We start from the raw sequence: 14,278 nt of genomic DNA on the forward strand, positions 1-14,278 counted from the left end.
CATTAGCACACGGCCTAGTAAACAGGGGGGTAAAATACGTGTTTATTAGTAACATAGCAGAAAAATACTCCTTCCCCCAGTGTTCTCTTCTCCCTCCCCTGGTTTGTCTTACATCTCTCCACTCGGATTTTGTGTCTTTTCTGTGCAAACGACCTCTAAGTGACACGTGAAGGGGCATAATGGAAAGGGACGCCCAAGTTTTCCTGGGGACATCCTCACAGGACGGCCCCGTGAAGGGGCGGGGAAACCCGTATTATCGAAACAAGATGGGCATCCATCTTTCGTTTCGATAATAGGGTCGGGGATGCCCAAATCCTGAAATTTAGGTCGACCATAGAAATGGTCGTCCTTAGACTTGGTCGTTTCTGATTTTTGGCAATAATGGAAACTGAGGACGCCCATCTCAGAAATGACCAAATCCAAGCCCTTTGGTCATGGAAGGAGCCAGCATTCGTAGTGCACTGGTCCCCCTGGCATGCCAAGACATCAACTGGGCACCCTAGGGGGCACTGTAGTGGACTTCACAAACTGCTCGCAAGTGCATAGCTCCCTTACCTTAAGTGATGAGCCCCCAAAACCCACTACCCACAACTGTACACCAGTACCATAGCCCTTAGGGCAGTGGCGTTCCTAGGGGGGCTGACACCTGGGGCGGATCGCCGATGCGCCCCGCCCCCCTGGTGCAGCGCCCCCCCGGAACAGCGCGATGCCCCCCCCCCCGGCAAAAGAACCCCCGATCCCCCAGCGAAAGAACCCCCCCTGGGTGCCGCGCACCTGCCGGCTCTTCGTTTTCATGCTCCCTCTGCCCCGGAACAGGAAGTAACCTGTTCCAGGGCAAAGGGAGCATGAAAACGAAGAGCCGACAGGCGCGCTGCACCCCCCTAGCGGCGTGCACCTGGGGCGGACTGCCCCCACCCCCCCCCTTGGTACGCCACTGCCTTAGGGGTGAAGGGGTACCTAGATGTGGGTAAAGTGGGTTTCTGGTGGGTTTTGTAGGGCTCACATTTACCACCACAAGTGTCACAGGTAGGGGGGATGGGCCTGGGTCCGCCTGCCTGAAGTGCACTGCACCCACTAAAACTGCTTCAGGGACCTGCATACTGCTGCGAGGGACCTGAGTATGACATTTGAGGCTGGCATTGAGGCTAGCATAAAATATTTTTAATATTGTTTTTTGAGGGTGGGAGGGGTTTAGTGACCATTGGGGAAGTAAGGGGAGGTCATCCCCGATTCCCTCCGGTGGTCTTCTGGTCAGTTCGGGCACCTTTTTGAGGCTTGGTCGTAAGAAAAAAGGGACCAAGTAAAGTCAGCCAAGTGCTCGTCAGGGACGCCCTTCTTTTTTCCATTATGGGTCGAGGACGCCCATGTGTTAGGCATGGCCAAGTCCTGCCCTCGCTACGCCTCCGACATGCCCCCGGGAACTTTGGTCATCCCCGCGATGGAAAGCAATTGTGGACACCCAAAATCGTCTTTCGATTATGCCGATTTGGGAGACCCTGGGAGAAGGACGCCCATCTCCCGATTTGTGTCAAAAGATGGGTGCCCTTCTCTTCCGAAAATAAGCCTGATAGCTACATATGTGATTCCACCAGAAAAGGTACTGAGCAATAGTAGCTGCACTACAAAAACACCGGTAGAAACCAATTTTTTGTACCCTCAAGGAACACCGTTTGCTAGAGAATAAACACTTATATTTGACATTTATAAACACCTAACAGAAGCCCTAGACATCTCATTCAGGATCCCTGCTTTTAAACCAAGTTCACAACCAAAGACATACTATGAAGTACACACAATGCTTCTCCCAGAAATCCAAACATCACACTCTCCCACACAACGCACTCACACTCACCAAACACACAATACCCCTCTCCATACACTCCCCCTCCCCCCCTCCATAAACTGAAGATCATACCTTTGGCAAGCTCATCTTCAGCTGACTTGGTCCCTTGCTTTGGTTTGGGTTTAACCAGTTTTGTACAAATTGCTCCTTGAGTTTCCATATAATACTAGGGATGAAATGAGGAGGGAGGGAAAGTGGAGATAGAGAAGAGGGATAGGGAAAGAGGAAGTAGGGAAGACAGGAAAGAGAGAGAGAGAGTGAAGAGATGACAATAAGAAGGCTAACAGGAGACAGTGAGAAACTGTAAAATTTATTTATTTATTTGTTGCATTTGTATCCCACATTTTCCCACCTATTATTAATATTTCAACAGAGATTGATAGTATATCCCTAATAGCCCCAGTTCCAGCCCACCTGAATCTCTAAACTACAGCCACTTCCTTCCTGAAAAAGTTTCCATCCTTCTCAGAAACTCATGACAGGTCTGTGGTTGTGTCAGACCTTTCTAGTTCAGTCACTCAGACTTAGTCTAGCAACAAAAAATAGCCTTCAGGTCATGAACCTCCAGTCAAAGGGACAGGGGTATAATCAGAGGGAGAGAGAGGAGAGAGTCAGGGTTGTGCCCTCCACCCTCCAAGAAAAATTACACAATTTAAAAAACAAAACATATGTTAATTAATCAGTTAATGTCTAAATATCTTGGGGATCACCCTAGCAGAATTTGACTACTTTTCATTAACGAATAGGCTTGAAATTGGTGCCTTAACCTCAACCAGTGGCTGTAATGAGCATCCTGTTCAGAATTACTCTCTCTCCCCCTAATTCTAGAAAGTTGTGTGTGCAAATTTGCAGGCACGAGTTACAGAATAAGGTCAGTTGTGCATGTAACTTAATAATGAGCCAATAATTCAGTTAATGAGCAATAAAAGGTTATAATTGGCCTTAATTGGTGCTGATTGGCACTATTTAGCAGTTATGCGCATTACTGCCCTTAGACGCAATTTTACACATTACAATTCAAATTCCACAGTGCATAACTTACAAGGGAGGTGTGGACCTGGGAGGGGCATGGGTGGTCAGGGCGTAGACCTGGGAGGGGCATTGGTTTTCAGGGGCGTGGACCTAGGAGGGGCATGGGTGGTCAGGGTGTAGACCTGGGAGGGGCATTGGTTTTCAGGGGCGTGGACCTAGGAGGGGCTTGGGCAGGTTAGGGGCATAAACCTGGGAGGGGCATGGGTGGTTGGGGGCATGTCAGACAGTTACGTGCACGGGTTATAGAATACTATCATTTATGCACCTATGCGCTCATACCTAAAGTTAAGTGTGTAAATGAAGACTTACACTAGTATTCTATAACTGCAGCTGAGCGCTCAATTGCTGTATAGAATTTGCACTTAGCACACATCATCCCGCAACCTAACTTTATGCAACCTTTTGAGAATTACCCCCTCTATGTCTATGATTCCTATAAAAATAATTAGGCACAGACTGACAGTGGTTGGGCAGTAAAGGTCATTCGGGCCCCCCTCACTGGCCACTAACCGCAGCCCCACTGCTGCACCGCCGCCCCCTCCCACACACTATAGCTCCCCCCAACCACAGTTGCCGACCCCTCCCACACACTACAGACCAGCCTGAGCCAACGTGGGTCCTACCTTAAAGGGCCCTGGTGGTCTAGTGGCTTCTTCAGGGGCAGAAAAGAATCCCACTCTTTCTGCTCGCTGTTGCTACTGTGCCTGGGGCTGGTACCACCATAGCTTCAAAATGGCTGCCAAGACTTCCCGCAGTAGCCATTTTTAAAGCATGGCAACACCAAGCAGACTAGTGGAAACGGACAGAAAAGAGTAAGATTCTTTCCTCCGCCAGCAGAGGCCACTAGACACCATGACCCTTCAAGGTAGGACCGCCAGGGAGGGCTGTAGTGTGCGTCAGCGGCGGGCAACCAGGCAGAGGCTCTGGGCCCCCTAGATCCTCTGGGTCCTCGGGCACTGCCTGGCTGCCTGGATGGTCAGCCTGCCCCTGATAATAATAACAATCATAATCATCATAAAGAAAGGTTGCAGACTTTGCATTTTCTCTATAAATCCTTAATCCAAGTACATCCCTCTGGCCCAGTTTCCCCACCCATCCATCCTTTGAAGCCACAAGCATCTTGGCCCCTACGTTCTTACCTCAATCAGTTCTATGAGGTTGTAAAAGCATGTTGCTTCATCAATGGTCAGTTGGCTATCCTTGTAGATGACCCGGTAGTGTATGACCTCTTTGTTGAAACTGATGCACAGCACATAATCTCCAGGATGCCGATTGGACTCACGGACGAGGAAGAGTCCATTTTCTGGGGGCTGCAGCTGCTCCACAGCATCCGGGCCAGAGATCTTACCGTGGAACCAGCTACTCAGGAGGAAGTAAGAAGAGAATAGTGGAAGCTGAAATGCAACGATCACCTCCCACCCCAGGCTCTGCCTATCCACAAAACACCACCAGTAGAAAGTTGGGGTAAGGAGGGGGTGCCAAGCCAGTTCATACTGCCAATGACATACTAACAGCAAACCCCTTATTTACAGCTATACCATGGTGCCAATTCCAATCACTTTTCAAATTATTTCATGGTAACATAGAGTGAGGAATGTGGAAGCTGCTGGTACTCAGCAGGACTGCCAAGAAGGGGGGGGGGGGGGGCAAAATTTCCCAGGCCTGGCCTCCATTGGCAAGCTTCTTCCTGTCTGATTCTGGGTCTATCCTCTCCTGCTCCTGCATGCTGCCCAGGCCCTGGATGATACCATTAACATGATATTGTGTTAATGCAATCATCTGGGTCATGACTCCAGACACGGATAGGAGCAGCGCAGGAGAGGACAGAGCAAGAGAGCAGACAGAAGGGTGCTGGGGCAGCGGCCTGAGTGTGGGATGCAGGGGTGGCATAGGGGGTGCGCGTGCATGTGCGCGGCAGTCCAGTCCTGCCCCAGGCCCAACTGTCTCTCTCGGCGGCCCTGGTACTCAGTCCAGGATGGGTATATACTGCAGTTACATTGGCCCAGGAGCATCCCAAGATAGAACTTGAATATGTCTCCTAGTGTCCCCACCCTGCCCACTGCACCACAGCCACTACAGGGGAGAAAATGGACAGGGGGGGAGGGATGATTTTTATTTTTATTTATATTTTCATTTTTGAACTTTTACAAAATAATATAACAGAATAACCAATTGGATAATTTCTCCATTACAAACACTGAATTACGAAATGATGCTACAGTTATGTTGTTGCCCCCCATCTCACCCTCCCACCCCCTTCCCTCCCAAAATTAAAGCAATACCCTCTAGTATCTCAGCTACGTTAACAACACAGAAGGGCCAGGACCTGAAGACCATTGCACATAAGGGTCCCAAATGCGATGATATGGTATTACGTTTCCAGTCCGTAAAGCTGTTAGTTTAGACATTAAGTTGATATAGTCCATCTTGTGCAAAATCTGTCGGAGGCCTGGCAGAGTTGGTTGTTTCCAAGCAGTGGCAATCACCAATTTGCTGGCGACAAACACATAAGCAGCCAACTGATGCCTAATGGATTTCATGTCTCATGGTCTAGCATGTAGAAGGCAATATTCCATCTTCAAAGGATATTGGATCTTAGTTAGAGTTACCGCCGGGTTAGCGCGGGAGCCCTTACCGCCACCTCAATGGGTGGTGGTAAGGGCTTCCCCCAAAATGGCTTTACTTACCACATGACCATTTCCTGTAGAAAAGAAAGACCTACCCTTTTACCCCCTGTGGTAAAAGGGGGCCTCTGCGCGCATCAAAAACACACGCTGACGCCAGCACAGGCCCCCTTTTACCGCAGCTTGGCAAAAGGGGCCCTAAGTTCTCGACCACACACAGTCCTGCTGGTTTCACCTCATTGCATCTAGTTTGTGTAGGTCAGAAGTGCATTGGGAGCAAAACCTGAACTGGCTTAGCCTGTCCAGACGAAAGACAAGCAATGGCTCTTCTCCAGGCCCTTTTCTTGGGGATGTCAAAAAATTAAAAGGGAAAACCAACCACTGCAACAACAGCGTATCAAAAAAAAAAGGAAGGAAAATCACTGTAACAAAAGCTATAATTACAAATAAGTAACTACTGCTTCATACAATAGTAATAGCAGAAATAGGGCAACAGGGAAGCATCAGACATTCATTGAGAAAAGCCCGTTGGACCTCTTACAGCCCCAGTTGTTTCAAGACCCAGCTTACAGGCATATAGTCAATCACTTGCTTCCACTGTGCCTAAACTAGAGTAACAAGTTAGCCACAATTTAATATTAAATGCTTAATCTAAGCAATGTAATATTCAATAAACAGCGACTACTCATCTTGCTCCTGAAGAGCTACTGCTGCGACAGCTTGATACACCTGAATATTCAAATTTATTGAATATTACATTGCTTGGGTTAAGCATTCAATATTAAATTGTGAATACAATAAAAACAATTTGTTAAATAAACTTGATTGTAATTCTAGTTTAGGCACAGTGGAAGCAAATGATTGACTATATACCTGTAGGCTGGGACTTGAAACAGCTGGGACTGTACGAGGTCCAATGTGAATAAAGACCTTGTTCAGGAAGACACTCATTGTGAGAGGACTTTTTGTTGGATCCACTGTTTGTTTTACCCTATTGGTTTTCCTGTGGAGAGCTCACCTTCTGTGGGTGTTTGCTCTGTTCCCAATGATGGCTGATGCTTCCCTGTTGCTCTGTTACTATTGTATGAAGCAGCAGTTATGTATTTGAGATTATAGCTTTTGTCACAGTGATTTCCCCCCCTTTCTTGGGCATGCCTGGGCTTGGGGCTTTGTCTAGTACAGGTCGAACTAGATCCACTTACGGCATGAGGCTGAGTTTGGGATCCACTCGGATGGCTTCTCGCTCTCGCACAGCAGCAGTGGACAGCAGCCCCTCAGCCCCGGTTGTGTTGTGTTTTGCTCTATACTGGCCTTTGGTCTGAGGGTAAGACAGAGAAAAGTGAGGTGGGTTTTGTAGTTTTCTTGTGTAACATGAACCCTCAATGAGAAGACGATAGATTATACAGTCAACCCTTGACTTAACAGACTAATTAGGGGGAGGAGGTAACATAGTTAACATAGTAAATGGCGGCAGATAAAGACCTGAACGGTTCATCCAGTCTGCCCAACAGTCACACTCATTATCAATTCAAGATTAAACCAATAATGAATGTGATATTCCTTATGCAACAGAAAAATGAGAAGTTAAATGCCACAAATACATATTCTAGCATTTTACTGTGGAAATCATGGTTTTCATTATTTCTCACCATAAACTACTCTATGAATATGCATGCCCTACCTCCAAGGCATGCAAATTTATCTCATGCATATTCATTGTGGGTATCCTGAAAACCTGAATGGCTAAGCGTGTCCCGAGGACTGAGTTGAGAAGCACTGGCCATAGACATTGCTTTGAGGGGGCATCAGGTAGCGAGGCACCCCTCCAAATGCTCCAGGAGTTGGTGCTGAATTGGTTCCCCCACCACTAATATGACCTGTCTATTCCTTGCTCCCCAAAGTAAATACAATACTCCCATTTTCAATATTATGGTATTCTACAATACGGGAACTCAAACTCATGAAATTTAAGTATCAGCAAAGCACATGTTTTATTGAATTATTCAACAAATTAAAATGTCAACCCCCTCCCCACACACAAATTTAGCTATATGTAAGAACATTACATATCATATATTAAGAAATATATACTGTACATCAGTGGTTCTCATCCTTTCTTATATTGTGACAAACCTGACAATGTTCATGGCTGAACAAAAAAAAATATCCCTATATATCATTCATTATTGCTGAAAATGAGGCAAAGAAAGGTGGTGACTGCTAGGTGGGGAAAAGCAGACTTGCAACATTTCCAGTTGGGGCTGGTGGTAGCATTGAGCATTGTGAGTAACAGTAAAGCAAAAAGGACCAGTTATTGGAATTTCAAGTACCCAGGGCTTTTTTTTGAGGGGGTACTTGGGGGCACTGAGTACCGGCACCTTTTCCACTGTTTGCTAAAATTGACCCAAGGACCCCAATTTTAATTGATAGAGCTCAGGCTCTACTCACCAATTCTGCCTTGTCATAGATTCTGTGACTGGTTGCAGGGGGCCTGGCTATTGTGGGGTGGGTCCCTCAGTGATCACCCCACCCCTGAAGGTTGGCTTGTTATTTGAGTACTGGCACCTTTTTCACTAGAAAAAACGCACTGCAAGGATCTGATTCCCTGCTTTGCTTTCCCCAGCCTGCAGGCACACATGGTTGTTAAGGAAAGCAAGGGCTTGCTCTCTGTCACATTTTTGGTGACTCACCTCTCAGTTCTTGGTTTCACACAAGGATGTCCTGACACATAGGTTGAGAACCACTGCTATATATATATATATGTAGAAATGTTTCATTTTAGAATTCTGCTTCTTCTGAATTCTGAAATCTCGTCCATGATCATTGAATGGCTAAAGTCAGCAATGCCACATGAACTTGATCTTACCACAACATCACCCTGTATTTGTTCACACCAGAACCTGCAAAGGCCTCTCTGTTACTATCAACTTTATTTTCAAAAGTGTTGGGCGCCCATATTTCGACCCAAATCGGGAGATGGGCGCCCATCTCGCAAAGGCGCCCAAATCGGTATAATCAAAAGCTGATTTTGGGCATCTTCAACAGCAATCTGTCACGGAAACGGGCAAAGTTGACGGAGGCATGTCAGATGCGTGGTGAAGGCGGGACTGGGGCATGTTTATCGGCCGAGGAGAGATGGGCGCCTTTGGCCGATAATCGAAAAAAGAAAGGCGTTTTAGCGTGAATTTGGGTCATTTTTTGGACCCTTTTTTTCCACGACCAAGTCCCAAAAAAGTGCCCTAAATGACCAGATGACCACCGGAGGGAATCGGGGATGACCACCCCTGACTCCCCCAGTGGTCACTAACCCCCCCCCTCACCAAAAAAATTAGACCTTTAAAAACGTTTTTTGCCAGCCTGTATGCCAGCCTCAAATGTCTTACCCAGCTCCATCACAGCAGTATGCAGGTCCCTGGAGCAGTTGTTAGTGGGTGCAGTGGACTTCAGCCAGGTGGACCCAGGCCTATCCCCCCCTACCTGCGCTCCAAACTGCCCCCAAAACCCACTGTACCCACATCTAGGTGCCCCCCTTCAGCCATAAGGGCTATGATAATGGTGTAGAGTTGTGGGCAGTGGGCTTTGGGGGGAATTTGAGAGGCTCAGCACCCAAAGGAAGGGAGCTATGGACTTTTTTTAATTGTTACAAGTGTCCCCTAGGGTGCCCTAGCATGTGAGAGGGACCAGTGCACTACGAATTCTGGCCCCTCCCACGACCAAATGCTTTGGATTTGTTCATTTTTGAGCTGGACGCCTTCGGTTTCCATTATCGCTGAAAAACGAAACCGCCCAGCTCAAATCCGCACACATCTGATGCATTTGCCCGGCACAAACTGTATTATCGAAATTTTTTTTGAAAATACAGTCTGTCCCGCCTCTTCACGTAAGCCACATTGAGCCTACAAATAGGTGGGAAAATGTGGGATACAAATGTAACAAATAAATAAATAAATAAATAAATAATACACAAGTAGCTGCCAGCAATTTACACTTAAAACAATGAGGAAGTAGTAAACGGCATATAACTTTAGATTTTTATTATTTATTTAGATTTTGCTCACACCTTTTTCAGTAGTAGCTCAAGGTGAATTACATTCAGGTACTCTGGATATTTCTCTGTCCCAGGAGGGCTCATAATCTAAGTTTGTACCCCCCCCCCCCCCCCCCCCCCAATCTGCCACATCCTCAACCTCTCTCTCTCCACTGCAACTGTCCCTGACTCCTTCAAGCATGCTGTAGTCACACCACTCCTCAAAAAACCTTCACTAGACCCTACCTGTCCTTCCAACTACCGCCCCATCTCCCTCCTACCCTTCCTTTCCAAGATACAGCCGCTGCCTTGATTTTCTCTCCTCTCAAGCCATCCTCAACTCGCTTCAATCCAGTTTTCGCCCTGTACACTCAACAAACGGCACTCACTAAAGTCTGTAATGACCTGTTCCTTGCCAAATCCAAAGGTCACTACTCCATCCTCATCCTCCTTGATCTATCTGCCGCTTTTGATACTGTTAATCATAATCTACTTCTTGATACACTATCCTCATTTGGGTTCCAGGGCTCTGTCCTCTCCTGGTTCTCCTCTTATCTCTCCCACCGTATCTTTAGAGTACACTCTCATGGATCTTCCTCCACCCCCATCTCGCTCTCTGTTGGGGTTCCTCAAGGATTGGTCCTTGGACCCCTTCTTTTCTCAATCTACACCTCCTCCCTGGGCTCATCTCATGGTTTCCAATATCATCTTTATGCCGACGATACTCAGCTTTATCTCTCCACACCAGACATCACTGCGGAAACCCAGGCCAAAGTATCGGCCTGCTTATCCGACATTGCTGCCTGGATGTCCAACCGCCACCTGAAACTGAACATGGCCAAGACTGAGCTCATTGTCTTTCCACCCAAACCCACCTCTCCTCTCCCTCCACTCTCTATCTCAGTTGATGGCACCCTCATCCTCCCCGTCTCATCTGCCCGCAACCTTGGAGTTATCTTCGACTCCTCCCTCTCCTTCTCTGCCCATATCCAGCAGACAGCCATAACCTGTCGCTTCTTTCTCTACAACATCAGCAAAATTTGCCCTTTCCTCTCTGAACACACCACCCGAACTCTCATCCACGCTCTCATTACCTCTCGCCTTGACTACTGCAACCTACTCCTCACTGGCCTCCCACTTAACCATCTATCCCCCCTTCAATCCGTTCAGAACTCGGCTGCGCGTCTTATCTTCCGCCAAAACTGATATGCTCATATCACCCCTCTCCTCAAATCACTTCACTGGCTTCCGATCAGGCACTGCTTACAATTCAAGCTTCTCCTACCAACCTACAAATGCTCTCAATCTGCAGCCCCTCACTACCTCTCTACCCTCATCTCTCCTTACGCCCCTACCCGTAACCTCTGATCACAGGGCAAATCCCTTCTCTCAGTACCCTTCTCTACCACCGCCAACTCCAGATTCCGCCCTTTCTGCCTCGCCTCACCCTATGCCTGGAATAAACTCCCCAAGCCCATACGCCAAGCACCCTCCCTATCCATCTTCAAATCCTTACTGAAAGCCCACCTCTTCAATGTCGCTTTTGGAGCCTAACCATTGTATCTCTTCCCAGGTAATCTAGACTGTTCCAATTTTTGATTGTCTGCACTCCTTGTCCTTTGTCCTTCTTGTCCTTTAGATTGTAAGCTCCTTTGAGCAGGGACTGTCCTTCTTTGTTTTTGTACAGCGCTGCGTAACCCTGGTAGCGCTCTAGAAAAGTTAAATAGTAGTAGTAGGCAATGGAGGGTTAAGTGACTTGCCCAAGATCACAAGAAGCAGTGGAGGGATTTGAACTGGCCACTGCTGGATTGCAAGACTGGTGCTCTAACCACTAGGCCACTCCTCCAGCCCATTAAACTTGTCCATTAAATTCGAAAATTGAGAGCTGACCTGATGCTAGGGTCCACCTTAGGAGTCAGCATCCAAGAAACAGATCTAGGTGTCGTTGTAGATAATACGCTGAAATCAGGATGCTAGGAATTATTAGGAAAGGGATGATAAATAAGACCAAAAATACTATAATGCTTCTGTATCACTCCATGATGCGACCTCACCTTGAGTATTGTGTTCAGTTCTGGTCGCCATATCTCAAAACAGATATAGCGGAATTAGAAAAAGTTGAAAGGAGAGAGAACAAAATGATAAAGGGGATGGAACTCCTCTCATATGAGGAAAGGTTAAAGAGGTTAGGGCTCTTCAGCTTGGAAAAGAGATGGATGAGAAGAGATATGATTGAGGTCTACAAAATCCTAAGTGGTGTAGAACGAGTAGAAGTGAATCATTTTTTTACTCATTCCAAAAGTAGAAGGGGATACTCAAGGAAGTTACATGGAAATACTTTTAAAACAAATAAGAAGAAATATTTTTTCACTCAATGAATAGCTAAGCTCTGGAACTCTTTGCTGGAGAATGTAGTAACAGCGGTTAGTGTGTTCTGGGTTTAAAAAAGGTTTGGACAAGTTCCTGGAAGAAAACTCCATAGTCTGCTATTGAGACAGACATGGGGAAGCCACTGCTTGCCCTGAGATTGGTAGCATGGAATGTTGCAACTATTTGTGTTTCTGCCATGTACTTGTGACCTGGTTTGGCCACTGTTGGAAGCAGGATACTGGGTTAGACGGACCATTGATCTGAGCCAGTATGGCTATTCTTATATTCTTATGACAGTATTTCTTTCATAGAATGGAAGGAGAATCCAGGTGGAAGATGAGAGAGGTCCTATGGAGCCAGAAATATTTGTCTTTAGATGTGGGAAGGCGAGTAAGTGATAAGAGGCCAAGTGCACCAAAGGGGTTTCCCTATTTTGTATCTATGGGAAAACATTTAAGAGGCACCTCCATTTAGATGCCACAATGTTGTGTGGTGAGACCCTATTGTATAAAGGCATCAGGGCACCTAGGTTCTTTTATGGATTACTAGTGTAACCTGTAAGTGGGAGGCACACCCATGCCCCACCCATGTGTACCCTGTTGCATTTACACACTATGCCACTTCCACATGCAGTTATGCAGCAGTGCTTAGGCACTATGCTTAAGCTTACCTGCATAGGTGCTCATACTGGGGTAAATTCCATGAACTGTGACTAAAAATCTGTGCAGCAACAAACCACTTAAGTGCTATTCTATAGGCCGCACCTAAAGTTAGGCATGATTTATAAAATAGCGCTTAAGAGCAGGGGTCATATATAAATTTAGGTGTGTACAAATGCCCCCGCCTAAATTTATGAGTGGAACCCCCTTTATTCTATCATTTAATGCGTAACGCAAATCTACACCCGCACTCCACCCCAAAATGCTCAGGACCCTCCCATTTTCACGCCCCCTTTTCTGCGATGCATGTAAAATTTACGAATGGATCATGCTAAATTTACATGCATACATATTGATTTCAATTAGCACCAATAATTGCTTGTTAAAAGCCAATTATTGGAACTAATCAACTCATTATTCAATTAAATTGCACATGTAATTTTAGGCGACTTTTATAAAATTAGGGGAATTCTGTACATTTACATATGCAAACAGAATGGAAATGCAGATATAGAATTGCCATTTTAGTACATCTGGTCCAATACCTTATATAAACTATAAAATGAATAACCAAGTAGATTAATTCTTTAAAGGTATAAAGTACGCAAAGACCATTGCATTGTGTAAATAATAAATTAGGAAATTCTTACATTTCTCAAATTAAATTCCAAATAATGAATAATATAAATAATATGTGAGTAATGTGCTCAGTGAAACTCATCTCTCCATAAAACATAAGAAGATGACATAATAGCACATTGTTCAAACCACGTGGAAGAAAAGAGTCCAGCTTAATCAAGGTATCACTATAACTGTAAAAAATAAATTATTGTTGAGGTTCCATAATAATAATAATAATAATAATAATAATAATAATAATAATAATATATGCTCTGTGCCTCTTGTATTATCCTGACTCTTAAAAGTTTACCAGTGATTTCATATTAAGGTGCTATATATTGAATTTATCCTTCGTTCAGTATTTCATTTTCATGATACTTCAAAAACATCTTTATCCCTCAAATGTTTTTTTTTTTAAGATTATTTCATCTAGGTTAATATGCATCCAGTTTTTAATATCATGTACTCTATTTTATTTGATTTTTTTATGCATGTTTATACTATATATTGGATATAATTTTTTGGTCAACATTTTATTTTCATCACCTCTCATCTTTCAAATGTTACTTTTAAGATCACTTCTTCTTGGTCAATATGCACTCTGTTATGTCCTCGATATTATGTACTTTATTTATTTAAATACATAGAGGTTTGCACTAAATAGTGTCTCTTGTTCAGTATTTTATTTTCATGATACTTCATCTAATCATGTCTCATCCCTCAAAAGTTATGTTTAAGATCACTTTATTCACCTATTATGTACTATATTTATTTGATATCCAGTTTTTTCTGTTATTTATCTTCACCTTTCTATGTAATGACATATAATTTGAATTATATTTTTAGTCCATCTATTTATCCCACCTAATTTTAATATAATCTTTATACATTATTTTAAATTTCTAAATGTATTTACTTTTTATGGATGTAATCTATTGTTAATATGATTTTAATCCTTTCATGTCTTATATATGTATATATATCCTATATAATAATTCTCACCACCAACGTTCTAATGTGGGACTGCCTGTGTCCGTGGCTCCTGGAGTTGCTGAGCTAGGCTCCGTAGCCAGGATGACGTCACTCACAGTTGATTCCCAGG

The 14,278-nt window shown here is 44.9% G+C and overlaps 1 protein-coding gene across 3 annotated transcripts in view; it reads right to left on the minus strand.

Moving 5' to 3' along the window:
- The window catches only part of MATK (megakaryocyte-associated tyrosine kinase), a 64,351-nt gene that overhangs the window by 28,396 nt on the left and 21,677 nt on the right, over positions 1-14,278 (minus strand). For all 3 annotated transcript variants that reach the window (XM_030218395.1, XM_030218393.1, XM_030218394.1), the window contains exons 4-6: positions 6,702-6,817; positions 4,015-4,234; positions 1,916-2,009 (exon numbers count right to left, since the gene is read on the minus strand). In XM_030218395.1, the coding sequence (XP_030074255.1) occupies positions 1,916-2,009; positions 4,015-4,234; positions 6,702-6,817 (430 nt within the window). The remainder of the gene's footprint in view (positions 1-1,915; positions 2,010-4,014; positions 4,235-6,701; positions 6,818-14,278) is intronic.

Source organism: Microcaecilia unicolor, chromosome 11 (genome assembly GCF_901765095.1).
Source record: "Microcaecilia unicolor chromosome 11, aMicUni1.1, whole genome shotgun sequence".
NCBI lineage: Eukaryota > Metazoa > Chordata > Amphibia > Gymnophiona > Siphonopidae > Microcaecilia > Microcaecilia unicolor.